Source organism: Hyperolius riggenbachi, chromosome 7 (genome assembly GCF_040937935.1).
Source record: "Hyperolius riggenbachi isolate aHypRig1 chromosome 7, aHypRig1.pri, whole genome shotgun sequence".
NCBI classification, from domain to species: domain Eukaryota; kingdom Metazoa; phylum Chordata; class Amphibia; order Anura; family Hyperoliidae; genus Hyperolius; species Hyperolius riggenbachi.
The window spans coordinates 282,063,809-282,083,637 of record NC_090652.1 but is presented as its reverse complement, the minus strand read 5'-3'; the positions used below and the strand labels follow the sequence as shown (position 1 = coordinate 282,083,637).

Sequence of the window (19,829 nt, the reverse complement as noted above, 5' to 3'; positions counted from 1 at the left end):
CATTATTTCTCAGTTTTACCAATTCCAGTTTAAAAATAAGATAAAACAGAGAAATCGAGAGCCCGATGTATGTATTGGATCAAGGGGGGATTATGATTAGTTAGTATTATACTCACAAACATGGGTTACCGCTCAGGCAACCACTGTATAGGCAGGTGGGGAGATTAGACCTGTCCCCACTCAGGATTAAGATGTCGCTCTCTTAAGAAGGAAATGAGGGTTTGTCACCCTTCCACCAAGGGTGGAAATCTTAACTAATAGATGCACAGAGGCGCCAACAGGATAAAAGATACTAAAATGTTTAAAACATTTGGGTGGCAGCGGTGGACCGGCCACTTAAAAATGGACTTGATGCTGTCACTTGAGAAACAGACAATTTATTCACATACTCCACGAAAAAATACTACTGTAGATAAAAAACATAAGTTTTGTTTGGCTACTCTTACCGCTTATCACAAAACTTAGTATGTTCCGGTCACAATTTATGGTGAAGATATTTGATTCTGAAATAATTGCTACAGAGTGTATTTTTCCCTATGAACTGAGAAAATAAAAGTATGTTTATTGGTAAAAATTAGCTCAGGAAAATACAGTGGGATGCGAAAGTTTGGGCAACCTTGTTAATTTTCATAATTTTCCTGTATAAAACGTTGGTTGTTATGATAAAAAATGTCAGTTACATATATTATATAGGAGACAAACAGTGATATTTGAGAAGTTAAATGAAGTTTATTGGATTTACAGAAAGTATATAGGAGACAAACAGTGATATTTGAGAAGTGAAATGAAGTGTATTGGATTTACAAATTAATTGTTTTAATAAAATTAGGCAGGTGCACACATTTGGGCACTGTTGTCATTTTATTAATTCCAAAACCTTTAGAACTAATTATTGGAACTCAAATTGGCTTGGTAAGCTTAGTGACCCCTGACCTACATACACAGGTGAATCCAATTATGAGAAAGAGTATTTAAGGGGGTCAATTGCAAGTTTTCCTCCTCTTTTAATTTTCTCTGAAGAGTAGCAACATGGGGGTCTCAAAACAAGTCTCAAATGTCCTGAAGATAAAGATTGTTCACCATCATGGTTTAGGGGAAGGATACAGAATGCTGTCTGAGAGATTTCAGCTGTCTGTTTCCACAGTTAGGAACATACCGAGGAAATGGAAGACCACAGGTTTAGTTCAAGTTAAGACTTGAAGTGGCAGACCAAGAAAAATCTCATACAAACAGAAACGACAAATGGTGAGAACAGTCAGAGTCAACCCACAGACCAGCACCGAAGACCTATCATCTTGTTGCAGATGGAGTCACTGTGCATCTCTCAACCATTCGGCACACTTTACACAAGGAGATGCTGTAAGCGAGAGTTTTCTCAGCCCACAGCACAAAAAGAGCCGCTTAAGGTATGCTAAAGCACATTTGGACAAGCCAGCTTCATTTTGGAATAAGGTGCTGTGGACTGATGAAACTAAAATTGAGTTATTTGGGCATAACAAGGGGCGTTATGCATGGAGGAAAAACAACACAGCATTCCAGGAAAAACACCTGCTACCTACAATAAAATATGGTGGTGGTTCCATCATGCTATGGGGCTGTGTGGACAGTTCAGGGACTGGGAATCTTGTCAAAGTTGAGGGACGCATGGATTCCACTCAGTATCAGCAGATTCTGGAGACCAATGTCCAGGAATCAGAGACAAAGACGAAGCTGCCCCAGGGCTGGATCTTTCAACAAGACAACGACCCTAAACACTGCTCAAAATCCACTAAGGCATTCAAGCAGAGGAACAAGCACAACGTTCTGGAATGGCTACCTTAGTCCCCAGACCTGAATATAATTGAAAATCTGTGGTGTGAGTTAAAGAGAGGTGTCAATGCTCGGAAGCCATCAAACCTGAATGAACTAGAACTGTTTTGTAAAGAGGAATGGTCCAAAATACCTTCAACCAGAATCCAGACTCTCATTGCAACCTACAGTAAGCATTTAGAGCAGGCATGGGTAAACTATGCCCTCCAGCTGTTAAGGAACTACAAATCCCAGAGTGCATTTGCCTTAATGAGTCGTGACTGTGGCTGTCATACTCCTGCAATGAATTGTGGGATTTGCAGTTCCATAACAGCTGGAGGGCCAAGTTTGCCCATGCCTGGTTTAGAGGCTGTAATTTCTGCAAAAGGAGGATCTACTAAATATTGATTTAATTTCTTTTATGCACCTGTCTAATTTTGTTTAAACAATTATTGCGCACTTTCTGTAAATCCAATAAACTTAATTTCACTTCTCAAATATCACTGTATGTGTCTCCTATATGATATATTTAACTGACCTTTTTTATCGTAACAACAAAGAATTTATACAGGAAAATCATGAAAATGAACAAGGCTGCCCAAACTTTCACATTCCACTGTATATTCCTGTTCACCAATTAATACTGCATCAGATAGTGTCAGAAATGTGCACAGGAGCGAGCCCAATCCTGCACATCACTGCTTCTGCTACAAGACGTATATCTACTGACTAGTGGCTTAGATGAAGTCACAGAGGACGTAGATACTGTATACTGTAGTGGTGGATAAAGTGGTTAAAGATCCATTTGTTTACCATAGCCTACCCACAGGGGCATAGCTGGAAATCCCCAGGCCCCCCTGCAAAAAAAAAAATCTGGGCCCCCCCACCCAACCTCCGCTCAGGGACTTTTGTGAGGCAGGAGGGGTCGCAGCATAAGAGGAGAGCGTAGCCGCAGATCGGTGGGGAGGGGCGACATTCACCCCCCTCCCTCACCTCGGGCTCTCCTCTCAGCGCTTTCCTTCCAGCAATCATTGGTGGCAGCGGGCGGCGGCAGGCTGAACACATACCTCCTTCTCGCCGGAGGTCTCCGATCACTAAGTTCTTCACGTAACTTCCTGTGTAAACAGGAAGTAGCATGAAGCTCTTAGAGATCGGAAGACCTCCGGCGAGAAGGAGGTATGTGTTCAGCCTGCCGCCGCCGCCGCCGCCACCAATGATTGCAAAAGGGAAAGCGCTGAAAGGAGAGCCCAAGGTGAGGGGGGGGGGGGAATGTCCCCCCTCCCCACCAATCTGCAGCCACGCTCTCCTCTTATGCTGCGACCCCTCCTGCCCCACAAAAGTCCCTGAGCAGGTCCTAGGGGGGCCCCAGCCCCCCCGCGGCGGCAGGGGTCGCATCCCCTATTGTTACGCCAGTGCCTACCCACCATCTTCATAGCTCCACGGCACCCCTCACCACTGAACAGACCCCCCAATGTGCCCCACTCCTCCACTGTTAGATTGTGATCCTATTTAGCAGGACCCTCCTCCCCATGTACTCTTCTCCATCACCATATGGATTCAGTGACTTGACTTCCCTACCTTGTAATTTGGCAACATTGCTTATTGTTTCAGTATTTTGTGTACCATTGTTTAACTCTGTAATGTCCCCATATTATGTTGTTGTACTGTCTCCCCTATCTATTGTACAGTGCTGCGTAATATGTTAGACAGTGAGGTATAGATGGCCGCATGGACTGTTTTGTATTGAGTAGAAAAACGTTAAAGGTGTTATCGATTCTCGGATTTCTGTTGAAATTTATTGGAAATCGAGAGGATGGGGTAAGTAGGGAATCAACCACTACCCAATTGTTTTATAGATGTGGAGGGAACAATCACTTGCCATATCAGATGTTTCCAACTCAAGTGCGGCTAGCTTTATTCATAAAGGAGGAGTCAGGAAAAAAAAAAACACTTTCTCCATCTATTTACCTGGGGCTTCATCCAGCCCCTTGCAGCTGACATGTCCAGCTGCTCTCAGTCGCCGGCCCGATGTCCCCACCGGTGCAGAGGTTGACCTCCAGGTCATCCTCTACTGCGCCTGCGCCGCTGTCAATCAAGTCCACGTTGTCCAGACTGTACTACGCAGGTGCAGAACTACTGCGCCTGTGGAATACTGTCCGGACAACGTGGACTTGATTGACAGCGGCGCAGACGCAGGCACAGTAGAGGACGGCCTGGCGAGACACCATCGGGGACCCCGGGCCGGCGGCTGCGAGGAGAGCTGCGTCGTAGGACATGTCAGCTGCAAGGGGATCGAAGAAGCCCCAGGTAAGTAGAGGGGGAAAGTGTTTTTTTGCTTGATGACTCCTTTAAGTTTACACATAGTTCTTCTTTTTTATATACATTTTATAGGATATTATTATAAATGATGTATTAAATGCTTTGTAAAATGAAAAAGAAAATACCTGCAGTAGAAAATCATAGATGTTCTTGTCTACCTCAGCACTGGATGCCTGCATCTTCCTCCTCATCCAGTTAGTCTGAAGCCACGCCTCTGTGCTAGCAAGAGCCATGGAAGGCTGTCAGTCAGCAGGAAGGCGTGGCTTTAGCGCATAGAGCAATCGCTTTCTACCGCCTTTATCCATGTTGCAAAAGAAGGAGTGTTTCAGGGAGTGAGCAGGCAGCTGTAGGTCAAAGGTGTTCATGCAAAAAAGGCTCCGGGGGTAGTTTGGGTGCCGGAAAAAGCCTCTAGTAGAATACCAGTAAAATTATCTATATTCAACCATCGCCTAATAGTAATTTAGATTATCAGCAAATTTCACCAACGATAACCCGAATTGAGACCTACCCTACCCTCTACCAATGCCAAGTCCCAATCAATTTGCCCCCCTCCCCCCATGATCACTAAATGACCCCCACCTTTCCTCCACAGCGATGCCTAACTCTGACCCCCCCCCCCACCACCCCACGAAGCAATGTCTAACCCTAACTGACTCCTCCCACCCATATCTAACCCTAGAAAGGCCCCTACCCACGACTAACTATAACCATCCCCTCTGCTGCACACTTGCTGATTTCTCTGATGCCTTCGCTATTCAATATGCTAAATGTTGGATGTTTGGGTGCCTTGTAAGGGCCATTGCTACTACAGGCAAGAAACGAAAATGTGGACACCTCCAGTGCGCGAAAAAACAAGCGAGCGAGGTAGTGGGCAGCACAGTGGCATAGTAGTTAGCGCTCTCGCCTTGCAGCACTGGGACCCCGGTTCAAATCCCAGCCAGGTCAACATCTGCAAGGAGTTTGTATGTTCTGCCTGTGTCTGCGTGGGTTTCCTCTGGGCACTTCGGATTCCTCACACATTCCAAAAAACATACAGATAAGTTAATTGGCTTATCTCTATGTTGGCCCTAGACTGCGATACATACACTACACCCTAGATTATCAATGCGTGGTATGCGTACCCCAGGGGGTACTTCTGATGGTTCCATCAATCTTATTTAAACAACCCCAAATTAGTATTTTAGCTAATTCTAAGCAACAGTTAATGCTTGGAAATTGTGTAGAACCAATTATGTCCTGCGATTAAATATTTGTCAAGGGGTACTTGTGATAATATTTACTATGCTAGGGGGTACTTGCCAAGTACATCGCTGTAAAAGGGGTACATACCAATAAAATGTTGAGAAACACTGCACTACATGGTAGGGATTAGATTGTGAGCCCCTCTCAGGGACAGTTAGTGACAAGACAATATACTCTGTACAGCGCTGCGTAATATGTCGGTGCTATATAAATACTTAAAAAAAATAAATCAATAATAAACACCCAGCTATTTGTAGCAACAACTTGTATAGAGGGCCTATGTCTTGTATAGGGGGTCCTAATTGCCTATGTTAACATGGGCGTCTATACGCCGGGGCCTTCCACAAGGCCCTGGCACCCACATTTCCTGTTACCAGATCAAAGAGTAGGAGATGAGACTCTATGAAAGGGTCCAACGGGTGTTTTTTTTTTTTTTTTTTTAAATAACAATGCTTCTACAAAACCTTTTATACTGTCCACTATTTTATTTTTCATGCAGGACGTGAATGTGTCTGTAAAAAAAAAAGATTTCCTATGGATTCTGGAGAACACACGAGGGCAGCTTGGAGTCATCTCAACAAAAGAATAAAATAAAGGGGGGGGGGGGGGGGGGGCAACAGACGTGTGAAGTTGATTAAACAAATCCAAAGACCCGATTCAACTTTCAATCTTTAAATTTGATGTCGGAACATTTAGGAGGAGAGATGAAAATCCCTTTATGGAGCAGATGCTGCAGATGATCAGCGAGAGCTTCTGGAATTTATGTCCTGCAAGTCAAATCCTCGGTAAAGGCGATTTGCCGCTGTCGGTGTGGTGCACTTATTGCTTCACCTGCGCACATTCCCTCGCAGGGAACGTGACCCCGGCCATGAGCCGCCGCTGCTGCTCGGCAATAAACAGCCCATAATCTGTGGATGAATTCCCAGTCTAATCAGGCCACATGCAGATTAAACAAACTGCGAGGAATAAAAACTAGATTAAAATGTTCGTGCCCAGTGCTGCAAGATTACAGGGACATTTTACCTCTTTAAATCCTAATTTATTTCCCAGGCAGGCTGAGGTTGTAGAAGCGCAGGTCTGCGGACACGGCGCAGCGATAGAGATCTGCGCTACACGAGACTTTTATTATTATTATTTAGTATTTATATAGTGCTGACATCTTCCGCAGCGCTGTACAGAGTATGTTGTCTTGTCACTTAACTGTCTCTCTGACATTATTGTCAGATCTGACTAGATTGGCCAAATACTTGTTTCTAGTGATGTTCAGACACTACTGTAAACACACAGATCAGCAGGGCTGCCAGGCAACTGGTATTGTGAAAAAGGAAATTAATATGGCAGCCTCCATATTCTTCTCACTTCAGTTGTCCTTTAAAGTGGACCTGAACTCTCGCACAGGACAGAAGGAAAACATAGAGAAATGCACCCTGTATGTGTTTAGAGAGTTTAGCCTGTCTAATCACAAGCTGTAATTTGATCTCTCCCCTGTGTCACATGACTGCCACACCAGATAAGGCAGATAAGCCCATTTGAAAGCACATAGATCAGCAGGGCTGCCAGGCAACTGGTATTGTGTAAAAGGCTAGCGACAATCTGCTTGTCGTTAGCCGTCTGTTTACCTGAGGCTTCTCAATCAGCCTCCTCTGCATCGAGGCCTCCATTACAGGCTCCCACCACCGCTCCCCGCCTCTGCTAGATTCCTCCAATTGGATGCCAAGCTGTGCCCCAGGAAGTATTCCCGGGTTCGCAGAAGTACTCCTGTCCCTAGCCTGGTGATATTTTCAAGGGGGACAGCAGAGCCATGGGGGGACTAGCAGCGGCGATAGAACGACACAGAGGCATGTTATTGTGCACATGACATGCCTCTGTGTCCTATTAAGATTTAAATATTCCACCTTGGGTTCTCTTTAAAGGGAACCCAAGGTTACAGGGATATTAAATGTTACAATTGTTTCATGATAGTGTTCCTTAACCTCCCTGGCGGTAAGCCCGACACAAAGTCAGGCTAGCCGCCGCAGGGGATCACATAGCCCCGGGAGGATTTTTTAAAAAATAAAAGTAGCTCTATATGTTTAAGCTAGCACTTTGCTAACTAATGATGTAATGATGTCCCCCAAGTGCCTCAGGTCCTCACTGATCGCCCGCAAACAGCGCCGTAATCCATACCCCCCGGGATCCCGCGATGGTGCAGCCGCCATCTCGCTTCGCTATGGGGAGGATTGGGACTGCGCATGACGACACGTTGTAGATGACGTCATGTCCGATCGTCGCCATAGCGACGAGTAAAGCTGGATCGTGAAGCTGCGGCTCTCGAGGGATCGCAGACGGGTATATATTACCGACGGCGATCGGGGTGTTCAGTTAGGTGCCAGGCGGCTTGGGGGACATAATTAGCTAGCAAAGTGCTAGTTTAAGTATATAGAGCAACTTTTATTTTAAAAAATCCTCCGAGGACGCAGCCTCTAAAACTGCGTACCGCCAGGGAGGTTAAACTACAAAACTCATAAGGTAGAGGGAAGGCAAGCAAGAATATAACAGAAGCAACATATATGTGTGCATATTCTTGAGCTATGGCATACCAGTGCTTTGCAAATAAAACCAAAGGAGTCTACACAATGGGAAGTTAATTTAACAGGGTTCTCTTGCACCTTTTAAAAAACAAAAACTGACACTTACCTGGGGCTTCTATCGGCCCCCTGCAGCTGTAATGCCCCGCGCCGTCCTCCTCCGATGCTCTGTTCCCCCGCCGCCGGCACGGGTGTAAATATTCGTCTAACTAGATGAATATAACTGCGGCTGCGCAGCTGTGGCCGCGCACGGGCTCGCTCCCGCGCACGTCATTGGGAGCTTACTGCGCAGGCGCAGTACAGGAAAACTTTGTACTGCGCCTGTGCAGTAAGCTCCTGATGCCTGGAGTTTCACCTAACGTGAACCTGAAACGAAAATGTTGTAAAAAGTTAGATAACTTAGATCGGTTGAGTCATCCTCTATTCCACTGATCCAGTGCTGGGACCCTCAAAGGACAGCGTACAAGCACAGTGCCTGCGTGAGTCCTGTCTGCTCCTGCGTAGTAGCTCGGACCCGCGCGTACGAGAGAAATTCGCCGCCGGGAGACTTGGGCGCAGGATACAGCTGGTATGGCTTATCCTGCTGCTGCACAAGTTCCCGGCGACGTTAAATACTATTTCCCCTCCAGGCCGCCATGGATAGTGGGGAATGAAATAATTTGGCTTCCAGCAATTGCTGGAGGCCGAGTGTTTTATAAGTAACTTCAGCTCCGTCTTCTGACGGCGCTGAAGTTACTCACTGAGCGCTGCTATAGCTGTAGTTCCTATTACGGCCTATGGTGGCGCCGGCTGCGCCCAAATCTCCTGCGCTGGAATCATAGTGTTCGCGGACCCGCACATGCACAGGTTTTTCCTACCTGTATGAGCAGCTTTGTACTACTGTGCAGGTGCAGTAAAGTTGTACTTGTACACCGCTAAGAAGGAGAGGGTTCCAGTGTGAATCGCACAAGGGAGCTAACGTAATGTATCCATGCGCACCATACATTTCGTTAGCTCCCTTGTGCGATTGGTATGATGCGCTATCTGTCCTAGGAGAGGACGTCAGGATGTGTGCTCCTAATCCCTAGATAGGTTTGATGCAATGAATGTTTGCATGTCTGCACTATGCATGTTACAGGGCCAGAGTTAGGACACCTACGATTTACCTGGGTACTTCTACGCAGTGTAGGTGACTAAACAAAATAATGCATTATTTTGTAACTAAGACCCCGGCTTTTAACTTAGCTGTAGGGATAACAGTGGTGCCCTCGGCGCACAGTGCCACCATTCGACGCACTTTACACAAGGAGATGCTGTATGTGAGAGTGATGCAGAGGAAGGCTTTTCTCTGCCCACAGCACAAACAGAGCTGCTTGAGGTATGCTAAAGCACAGTTGGACAAGCCAGCTTCATTTTTGAATAAGGTGCTGTGGAATGATGAAACTAAAATTTAGTTATTTTGTAATAACAAGGGGCGTTATGCATGGAGGAAAAACAACACAGCATTCCAAGAAAAACACCTGCTACATACAGTAAAATATGGTGGTGGTTCCATCATGCAGTGGGGCTGTGTGGCCAGTGCAGGGACTGGGAATCTTGTCAAAGTTGAAGGACACATGGATTCCATCCAGTATTAGCAAATTCTGGAGACCAATTTTCAGGAATCAGTGATAAAGCTGAAGCTGCGCCGGGGCTGGATCTTTCAACAAGACAACGACCGTAAACACTGCTCAAAATCCACTAAGGCATTCATGGAGAGGAACAAGAACAACATTCTGGAATGGCCATCTCAGTCCCCCAACCTGAATATAATTGAAAATCTGTGGTGTGAGTTAAAGAGAGCTGTCCATGCTCGGAAGTCATCAACCCTGAATGAACTAGAGATGTTTTGTAAAGAGGAATGGTCTAAAATACCTTCAACCAGAATCCAGACTCTCATTGGAACCTACAGGAAATGTTTAGATGCTGTAATTTCTGCAAAAGGAGGATCTACTAAATATTGATTTCATTTCTTTTTTATGGTGCCCAAATTGTTTAAACAATTATTGCACGCTTTCTGTAAATGCAATAAACTTAATTTCACTTCTCAAATATCACTATGTGTATCTCCTATATGATATATTTAACTGACATTTTGTTTCGTAACAACCAACGATTTATACAGGAAAATCATGACGATTAACAAGGTTGCCCAAACTTTTGCATCCCACTGTATCTGCCGCTGCCCGCCGCCTAAATACACAGTTATTGAAGCTGGCGAGGAGCACAGAGGGGATAGCCTGAGGTGAGGGAGGAAGGGGGGGGGGGCGTTGCCCCTCCCCGCCGATGTGCAGCATGGCTTTTCCCTCATGCTGCGACCCCTCCAGCCCCCTAAAACGGCCCGGGTTAATTGCTCTTTGCTAAATCGAAAATCTGGGCTTCCTACAGTCCCCCGTAGCCCGTGAGGTCCCCCGACATCCTCTCGGTCCTGTGCATGTGTGGTTCTCTAAAGACATGCACAGGAATGGATCAGGATTGTGATGACGCGCCAGTGCGACTTCAGCCGAAGTCGCAGGATTGCCAGAGCCACTAGCAAAATCACAGAGGGGACCCAGAGGATGCCGGGGGACCTCACGGTTATTGGGGACTGGAGCAACCCCAGGTAAGTCCAGATTTTTAATTTATACCTCTGCTCAGAGTCACTTTAACAGAAATGCTTTTTTCCAAAGGCAAACATTTTCCACTAAGAGCCACCTACGTTCCTCCTGTGAAACTGTCTAAAGGCGGTGGATACATATACAGGACAGCAGTTGCTTCTTGGATCTTGCCAAACTCAAGAATAAAAAAGAAAAAGCTAGTGGACACAGCTGTGATGAAAAGAACAAAAAACAAACAAAAAAAACAGATTGCTGGTTTGAGTAGTTTAGTTGACTAAAACACACAAATATATCTGCAAACATATTTCTATACATATGTCCACAAGTACGATAAAGAAGAACTGGGTGCTTACCATCTGTGAGGCCAGACAATATGCAAAGGCCTCTGGGAATCGACACCTAAACTTGAGGAGGATGGGTTTTGCATCACATGATGTTCACTCTCTGATGTCTCTTCTCTTGGTGAGGCACTGAATAATTCTTCAGACAATTCTTCAGACTGAGGTGATATATTATGTCTCATTTGCCTCTGAGAAGTATCCGAAAGGTTTGAGGTGGACTCTTGTACCTCATGGGGAAATTCTGATATGACTTGTACATTTTCGGAGGATTGGAAAGTCCTTTGCTTCTGTAAAACGCTCTTGTAATCAGGTAAGAAGCTGAAAAAAAAGAAAAAATATAATATTGTTCTTTAAACTCCTGATTATTTTCAAGATGGAGTTGTGCTTTGGCAACACCAGGATATGACCAGATTACGGCAGGTGAAGATTAACGTGAACCTGAACAGAGTAAAATGACATGATGTACCTGTAAACGAATATTACATACAGTACTTACTTTGCCACCAGTTGCCCTCACCATTTTCTTCTAACAATAGCCTCAATTCGCTAAGCAGTTTAGACTAGTCTACTGATTGTTTTTAGTCTACTGATGGTTTGGTGTAATGTTTTAGACCTGTTTTTAGACCTGGTCTAAAACATTCAGTAATTACACAATTCACGAAGGCAAACAAGGAGTAACCACGCCCACTTTTTATGATAGAGATTAGACCAGCTGATTTCTGTCTGTAATGTAATTTTGTGAGGTATTTTAGACGTGAGGATGGAACCTTTTGAATTAATTATGCAGGATTTTAATTGTATCGAGAGGAGAGCTCTTCAGTAGAGAAGGATGTCAGTCATTGCTACTCGTTTGTGAATTGCATCTTTTAATCATTTCCCCTGCTCTACTGACCTGCTTACCAAATGTTTTAGATCAGGTCTAAAAACAGGTCTAAAACATTTGGTAATTATTAGTGAATTCCCTTTTGATGCAACCGATTTACACCAAACCATCAGTAGACTAAAAACCATCAGTAGACTAGTCGAAATTGCTTAGTGAATTGGCCAATGACAAGATTTTGTCAGAACTAAAATATATTAGTGGATGTCAGTTATATCTCAGTTGCTGTCAGTTATAACTGAAAGGACAACTGATGTGCAAGGTAATGTCCATGTTTCCCTATGTCTCAAGTGGTAGATCTCCAATTGAACAGAGTGCTGACCTGGAAGCTATTATGAGGTCATTGCCATTTTTAAAATGGAGGACGGAGAATTCCACTGATCACAGTGGACAAACAGGACGCGAAAGAGGAGAAAGAGATACAGTGGGACGATACAGGGAGTTCCCGGACATCATGACGGGTCGGCGATTCACATCGCCAGGCGGTTGTCAGGGACTCCCTGTTTTTGACATATAAGATCCATTTTTGGGGGGAGAAAAAGTGTGTCTTATATGCTGAAAAATATGGTAGGCGGTAAGAAGGGAATTTTAGAGAACGGTAATGTTTAGTTATGGTAAGCTAATTAAAGAGGGGGACAATGACAAAAACGAAATAAACCACAAATGAAAATAGTGTTTCATTGGCAAGGTATGGGACTAACATTCCATGTCGGTGATAAGGCGTACCTATAATAGAACCGCAAGGAAAAATGGGAACAAAATAATGAAAATAGCGTATCAGAAATTTTACCGATATTCTATTATCCACTATCGTAGAATATTGGTTATTTTACCGAAATTCTACTACTTAATCTTTAACAATATTTTACTTTGCCCCAACCTAACCCTACTCTCACACAACCCTCCCCTCTTGATGCCCAACACTAACCGATCCCTCCTGGTGGTCCTAACGCTAAGGAACCCCCTCACACATACACACACACAAAATGGTACCTGAAACTAAGGATCCTTGCAGGTGGTACTTAAAAGGACTCCAAGCACCTCTCATGGGTATGCCTTTAAGACTCCGACCAGTACTGCAAAGTACTTAAAGATGCATACCTTTCTGTAGCTTGTGCTCTCCTCTTTCAAGTGATGTCGGAATCGCCATTCTACACCAAATAGTTTCCGTTTCATTTCAATTCAAAAATTGTGGCTGCCATCTTGGCTATGCTATAACTTCCGGGTCACCCCTATCTTCTCTGTTAGAGAAGTGCGTCACTGAATGAAGCAGGAAGAGGAAGTGACACACATGGCTATTGCAAGAGGCTCCTCCAGAAGGGTCATAGCACGACTTTGTTGGAAGTCGTCCGGCTTAAAGGCATGCCCATGAGAGGTGCTCGGAGTCCCTTCAACATTAAAACTCCTTTGTGGGCACCTAACAATAACCCCCCACCACTATACACACCCTAACCCTAGGTGGGTTCCTAACCCTAAAGACCCCACACACACCGTGTCACGATACATGTTGTAGTGGTTAAATTACATTGCAAGTATAGCCGTGCCCAAATTTACTAGTGGCTTAATTCAAGCGTTGCCTGCCAAGGCCATACGCACCCAGACCATGGTTGCTAGGAAGCAGCTACTAAGAGACAGGAGTGCGACCTGGAGCAAGATTCTTCCTTTAGAGACAAGCAAAGAGGGCAGAAAGCAGACAGGGCATGGTGGAGTGGCACCTACAAACTAAAAGGGAGTTATTTTACAGGGAAGGAGCTGCTTCAACATTTCGTTGAGGGGTACCATATCTATATTTATGCCCTTGCACTATGGTGTGGTATTTTAAAGGGATACTGCAGGGGGGGGGGGGGATGAGTTGAAGTTACCCGGGGCTTCTAACGGTCCCCCGCAGACATCCTGTGCCCGTGTAGCCACTTACTGATGCTCCGGCCCCGCCTCTGGTTCACTTCTGGAATTTCAGACTTTAAAGTCTGAAATCCACTGCACCTGCGTTGCCATGTCCTCAATCCCGCTGATGTCACCAGGAGCATACTGCTCAGACACAGACTACACTGGGCCTGCGCAGGATGCTTCTGGTGACATCAATGGGATCGAGGACAAGGCAACGCAGGCACAGTGGTTTTCAGACTTTAAAGTCTGAAATTCCAGAAGTGAACCGGAGGCGGGGCCGGAGCATCGGTGAGTGGCTGCGCGGGCACAGGATGTCTGCGGGGGACCATTAGAAGCCCCGGGTAAGTTCAACTCATTTTCCCCTGACCCCCCTACAGTGTCCCTTTAAGTACGGAGTGGAGTCACCTTCTGTTGTATGCTTGTCTAAAAAACAGAGTATCACATGATCAGACTTTTTTGTTTCAGGAAACAGCAGAAAGATCATGTGACCCAAGTTTCAGAGGGATTTTTAGGGTAATTCCCAAGACCATCGTATGTTTTAATGCAGACGCAGTTTAACTATCTGTCTTCGTGTTTGGATAGCTGCCCGGAGTTTAGCTTTAATCCATGTTCCTTCATTAATTGTTGTCATGTTATACTGTTTATTTATAACACCTCATTTCACGGAAAAGAGAGATTTCTCATAGATCGTGTTCCCTGGCACATCCAATCTGTGATCCATTTTTGTAGGGAAAAACTAGAATTAGAGAGAGAGAGAATGGAAAGATACTGATGTCATTGTCAAACAAGACAAACCACATTAAAGGTTTTGACTTTGGCTCTGGTTTGTGTTACGGAGAATTAGGAGGGAGAGATGGAGCTCTGTGGCACATTGTTTTAGAACCCTGCTGTGTCTTTCCAGAATCCGACAAAAAAAAAGGAGAAACTGGAAGGAGAAACGTTCCTGTGTAGATCACCGAGCTGCTGACAGCAGAGAACTATTTAAATCTTTTCATTTTGGAGATTACATCACAAGCGTGTGCAGCATGTTAGACAGCAGAATTTATATCAGGTAAAGGCCTGTTACATAATTCAAGCAATGCTGACTATTCTCCTGCTTAGTTGACGCATCTTATGTGAGTACCCAGGTTTTATCAACTTTGCCTAGTCTAACACGAAGTCCAAAAAGAACCAAAAAGCCAAAAAGAGACAATCATAAAGTAAAAAAAAAGATTATATATATATATATATATATATATACACAGAGGGTACTGCAGCACACAACAGGAAAACAGTGACAGGGGCTCTTGGTTACGCTTTAACGCGTTTAAGCTCACCAACTGCGCCAAAGTGTCCCTGATCTGGTGAGTCCTACTCTAACCAGGCAAAAATGCTAGTTTTTTATCAGCGTTCTAGTGGGAACCATGCCAAAAGCCAATAGTATTGCATAAAATTCGGTTTGTGCTGCTCATCCCTTGGCTTATATTATTTTCCCCTGTGAGCGTGCATAACCACGCCCACCTCTAGCACAGTTAAGCATATAAATGAGCGGTGCTCATAGTTCAGTTAGTAGCTAGTAGAAGGTGAGGTGTTTTTAATTGTATTTCTCCCATTTAGCTGACCCCTGGGCTTTTGGCATGGTTCCCACTAGAACGCTGATAAAAACTAGCATTTTTGCCTGGTTAGAGTAGGACTCACCAGATCGGGGACACTTTGGCGCAGTTGGTGAGCTTAAACGCGTTAAAGCGTAACCAAGAGCCCCTGTCACTGTTTTCCTGTTGTGTGCTGCAGCACCCTCTGTATTTATATATTTCTTATGGAGATTGGGGTTCTCCAGTGCTGCGTGCATGCTTTGCATAGTATTGCATAAAATTCGGTTTGTGCTGCTCATCCCTTGGCATATATATATATATATATATATATATATATATATATATATATATATATATATATATTGGGCATTTGCAGTCAAGTAGGGATACATTAGTGCTATTTTCGGCTGGTTGCTCAAGCAACCAACAAGCACACATGTTTTCGGCATCAAGCAATCTCCCCCTGTGCCAGATACTGGGGACTTTGATGACTTTGCTCTTCTGAAGGTAGCTGTAGTCATCTCGCCTATCCTCAGCATTGTCACTGATAGCGGCTACCTCTGAATTTACCACTTCCTGATTCTATCTTCGACCTCATACCACCTCAGAGTACTTGTGTTTTGGCCGTGTGGTAATTTGAGCTCAGGGAGACGCCGAAAGATGGATCTCCCCACGCTTAGTGATCTCAGGGCATATAACAAATATATTTTCCTACTGGTTAACTTATTTTACCCTTGGCCACACAATTGCAGGCACCCAAATTATGGTGATTTTCTCGCAATTTGAGCTGTGCCACTATAGCCGCAATAAACATTATTGTCTATGGCAGCTCCCAAATCAGGCGCAGCGTGGTGCTAAAACGACCTGACTCAACACAGCCACCTCCCGACCAAAACTGGGTTCTCTGCCATTCGGCTCCACGGTAAGTGATCCCGTTACCTCCTGTCCCACCCCTCTCTGCAGTCACTGATCCTGTTATAATAACTGTTCCACTCCACTCTGCCACCTGTTTCATCTCCCTTCACCATCAATGGTCATTGGTTTAGGCTTTGCATTTTGTTACGCATTGGCTTGACTTATGGCTTAGTTATAGAGGAAATTGGCATTTTATACTGGGGGTGGTTTGGGGTAGGGGGCAGTAGTTGGGTAGGTTATGGAAGGGGAAAATAATTTTACATTGGAGGGTTTTGGTGAAGTTATAGTGGTTTACTTTGGCAGGGTTTTGGAGAAAAATATGTTTTGGTGAGTAGGGTGGGGGAAGTGGGAAGGGGGAATAGTATTTTATGACAGGGAAGGTTATGGAGGGAGTATATTATTTTGTGGTGTGTGGAGGTTATGGAGGGAGAATAGTATTTTGTGGTGTGTGGAGGTTATGGAGGGAGAATAGTATTTTGTGGTGGAGGAGGTTATGGAGGGAGAATAGTATTTTGTGGTGTGTGGAGGTTATGGAGGGAGAATAGTATTTTGTGGTGTGTGGAGGTTATGGAGGGAGAATAGTATTTTGTGGTGGAGGAGGTTATGGAGGGAGAATAGTATTTTGTAGTGTGTGGAGGTTATGGAGGGAGAATAGTATTTTGTGGTGTGTGGAGGTTATGGAGGGAGAATAGTATTTTGTGGTGTGTGGAGGTTATGGAGGGAGAATAGTATTTTGTGGTGTGTGGAGGTTATGGAGGGAGAATAGTATTTTGTAGTGTGTGGAGGTTATGGAGGGAGAATAGTATTTTGTGGTGGAAGAGGTTATGGATGGAGAATAATATTTTGTGGTGTGTGGAGGTTATAGAGGAAGAATAGTATTTTGTGGTGGAAGAGGTTATGGATGGAGAATAATATTTTGTGGTGTGTGGAGGTTATAGAGGAAGAATAGTATTTTGTGGTGTGTGGAGGTTATGGAGGGAGAATAGTATTTTGTGGTGTGTGGAGGTTATGGAGGGAGAATAGTATTTTGTGGTGTGTGGAGGTTATGGAGGGAGAATAGTATTTTGTGGTGTGTGGAAGTTATGGAGGGGGAATAGTATTTTGTGGTGTGTGGAGGTTATGGATGGAGAATAGAATTTTGTGGTGTGTGGAAGTTATGGAGGGAGAATAGTATTTTGTGGTGTGTGGAGGTTATGGAGGGAGAATAGTATGTTGTGGTGTGTGGAGGTTATGGAGGGAGATTAGTATTTTGTGGTGTGTGGAGGTTATGGAGGGAGAATAGTATTTTGTGGTGGGGGAAGTTATGGAGGGAAAATAGTATTTTGTGGTGTGTGGAGGTTATGGGGGGAGAATAGTATTTTGTGGTGTGTGGAGGTTATGGAGGGTGAATAGTATTTAGTGGTGGAGGAGGTTATGGAGGGAGAATAATATTTTGTGGTGGAGGAGGTTATGGAGAGAGAATAGTATTGTGTGGTGTGTGGAGGTTATGGAGGGGGAATAGTATTTTGTGGTGGGGGAAGTTATGGAGGGAGAAAAGTATTTTGTGGTGGGGAAAGTTATGGAAGGGGAATAGTATTTTGTGGTGGAGGAGGTTATGGAGGGAAAATCGTATTTTGTGGTGGAGGTTATGGAGGGAGAATAGTATTTTGTGGTGGAGGAGGTTATGGAGGGAAAATAGTATTTTGTGGTGTGTGGAGGTTATGGAGGGAGAATAGTATTTTGTGGTGTGTGGAAGTTATGAAGGGGGAATAGTATTTTGTGGTATGTGGAGGTTATGTAGGGAGAATAGAATTTTGTGGTGTGTGGAAGTTATGGAGGGAGAATAGTATTTTGTGGTGTGTGGAGGTTATGGAGGGAGAATAGTATTTTGTGGTGTGTGGAGGTTATGGAGGGAGAATAGTATTTTGTGGTGTGTGGAGGTTATGGATCGAGAATAATATTTTGTGGTGTGTGGAGGTTATGGAGGGAGAATAGTATTTTGTGGTGTGTGGAGGTTATAGAGGAAGAATAGTATTTTGTGGTGGAGGAGGTTATGGAGGGAAAATAGTATTTTGTGGTGTGTGGAGGTTATGGAGGGAGAATAGTATTTTGTGGTGTGTGGAAGTTATGGAGGGGGAATAGTATTTTGTGGTATGTGGAGGTTATGGAGGGAGAATAGAATTTTGTGGTGTGTGGAAGTTATGGAGGGAGAATAGTATTTTGTGGTGTGTGGAGGTTATGGAGGGAGAATAGTATTTTGTGGTGTGTGGAGGTTATGGAGGGAGAATAGTGTTTTGTGGTGTGTGGAGGTTATGGATGGAAAATAGAATTTTGTGGTGTGTGGAAGTTATGGAGGGAGAATAGTATTTTGTGGTGTGTGGAGGTTATGGAAGGAGAATAGTATTTTGTGGTGTGTGGAGGTTATGGAGGGAGAATAGTGTTTTGTGGTGTGTGGAGGTTATGGATGGAGAATAGAATTTTGTGGTGTGTGGAAGTTATGGAGGGAGAATAGTATTTTGTGGTGTGTGGAGGTTATGGAGGGAGATTAGTATTTTGTGGTGTGTGGAGGTTATGGAGGGAGAATAGTATTTTGTGGTGGGGGAAGTTATGGAGGGAAAATAGTATTTTGTGGTGTGTGGAGGTTATGGGGGGAGAATAGTATTTTGTGGTGTGTGGAGGTTATGGAGGGTGAATAGTATTTAGTGGTGGAGGAGGTTATGGAGGGAGAATAGTATTTTGTGGTGGAGGAGGTTATGGAGGGAGAATAGTATTTTGTGGTGGGGGAAGTTATGGAGGGAGAATAGTATTTTGTGGTGGGGAAAGTTATGGAAGGGGAATAGTATTTTGTGGTGGAGGAGGTTATGGAGGGAAAATCGTATTTTGTGGTGGAGGTTATGGAGGGAGAATAGTATTTTGTGGTGGAGGAGGTTATGGAGGGAAAATAGTATTTTGTGGTGTGTGGAGGTTTTGGAGGGAGAATAGTGTTTTGTGGTGTGTGGAAGTTATGGAGGGAGAATAGTATTTTGTGGTGGAGGAGGTTATGGAGGGAGAATAGAATTTTGTGGTGTGTGGAGGTTATGGAGGGGGAATAGTATTTTGTGGTGTGTGGAAGTTATGGAGGGAGAATAGTATTTCGTGGTGGAGGAGGTTATGGAGGGAGAATAGTATTTTAAGGTGTGTAGAGGGTTAGGGAGGGGGAATAGTATTTTGTGGTGGAGGAGGTTATGGAAGGAGAATAGTATTTTGTTGTGTGTGTAAGTTATGGAGGGAGAATAGTATTTTGTGGTGGAGGAGGTTATGGAGGGAGAATAGTATTTTGTGATGTGTGGAGGTTATGGAGGGAGAATAGTATTTTGTGGTGGAGGAGGTTATGGAGGGAGAATAGTATTTAGTGGTGGAGGAGGTTATGGAGGGAGAATAGTATTTTGTGGTGGAGGAGGTTATACAGGGAGAATAGTATTTTGTGGTGTGTGGAGGTTATGGAGGGAGAATAGTGTTTTGTGGTGTGTGGACGTTAGGGAGGGAGAATAGTATTTTGCGGTGGAGGAGGCTATTGAGGGAGAATAGTATTTTGTGGTGGAGGAGGTTATGGAGGGAGAATAGTATTTAGTGGTGGAGGAGGTTATGGAGGGAGAATAGTATTTAGTGGTGGAGGAGGTTATGGAGGGAGAATAGTATTTTGTGGTGTGTGGATGTTATGGAGGGAGAATAGTGTTTTGTGGTGT

The 19,829-nt window shown here is 44.4% G+C and overlaps 1 protein-coding gene across 5 annotated transcripts in view; it reads right to left on the bottom strand.

The window, feature by feature from the left end:
• Positions 1-19,829, bottom strand: part of GTDC1 (glycosyltransferase like domain containing 1) — a 345,909-nt gene that overhangs the window by 130,606 nt on the left and 195,474 nt on the right. For all 5 annotated transcript variants that reach the window (XM_068245867.1, XM_068245869.1, XM_068245868.1 and 2 more), the window contains one exon: positions 10,885-11,190. In XM_068245867.1, the coding sequence (XP_068101968.1) occupies positions 10,885-11,190 (306 nt within the window). The remainder of the gene's footprint in view (positions 1-10,884; positions 11,191-19,829) is intronic.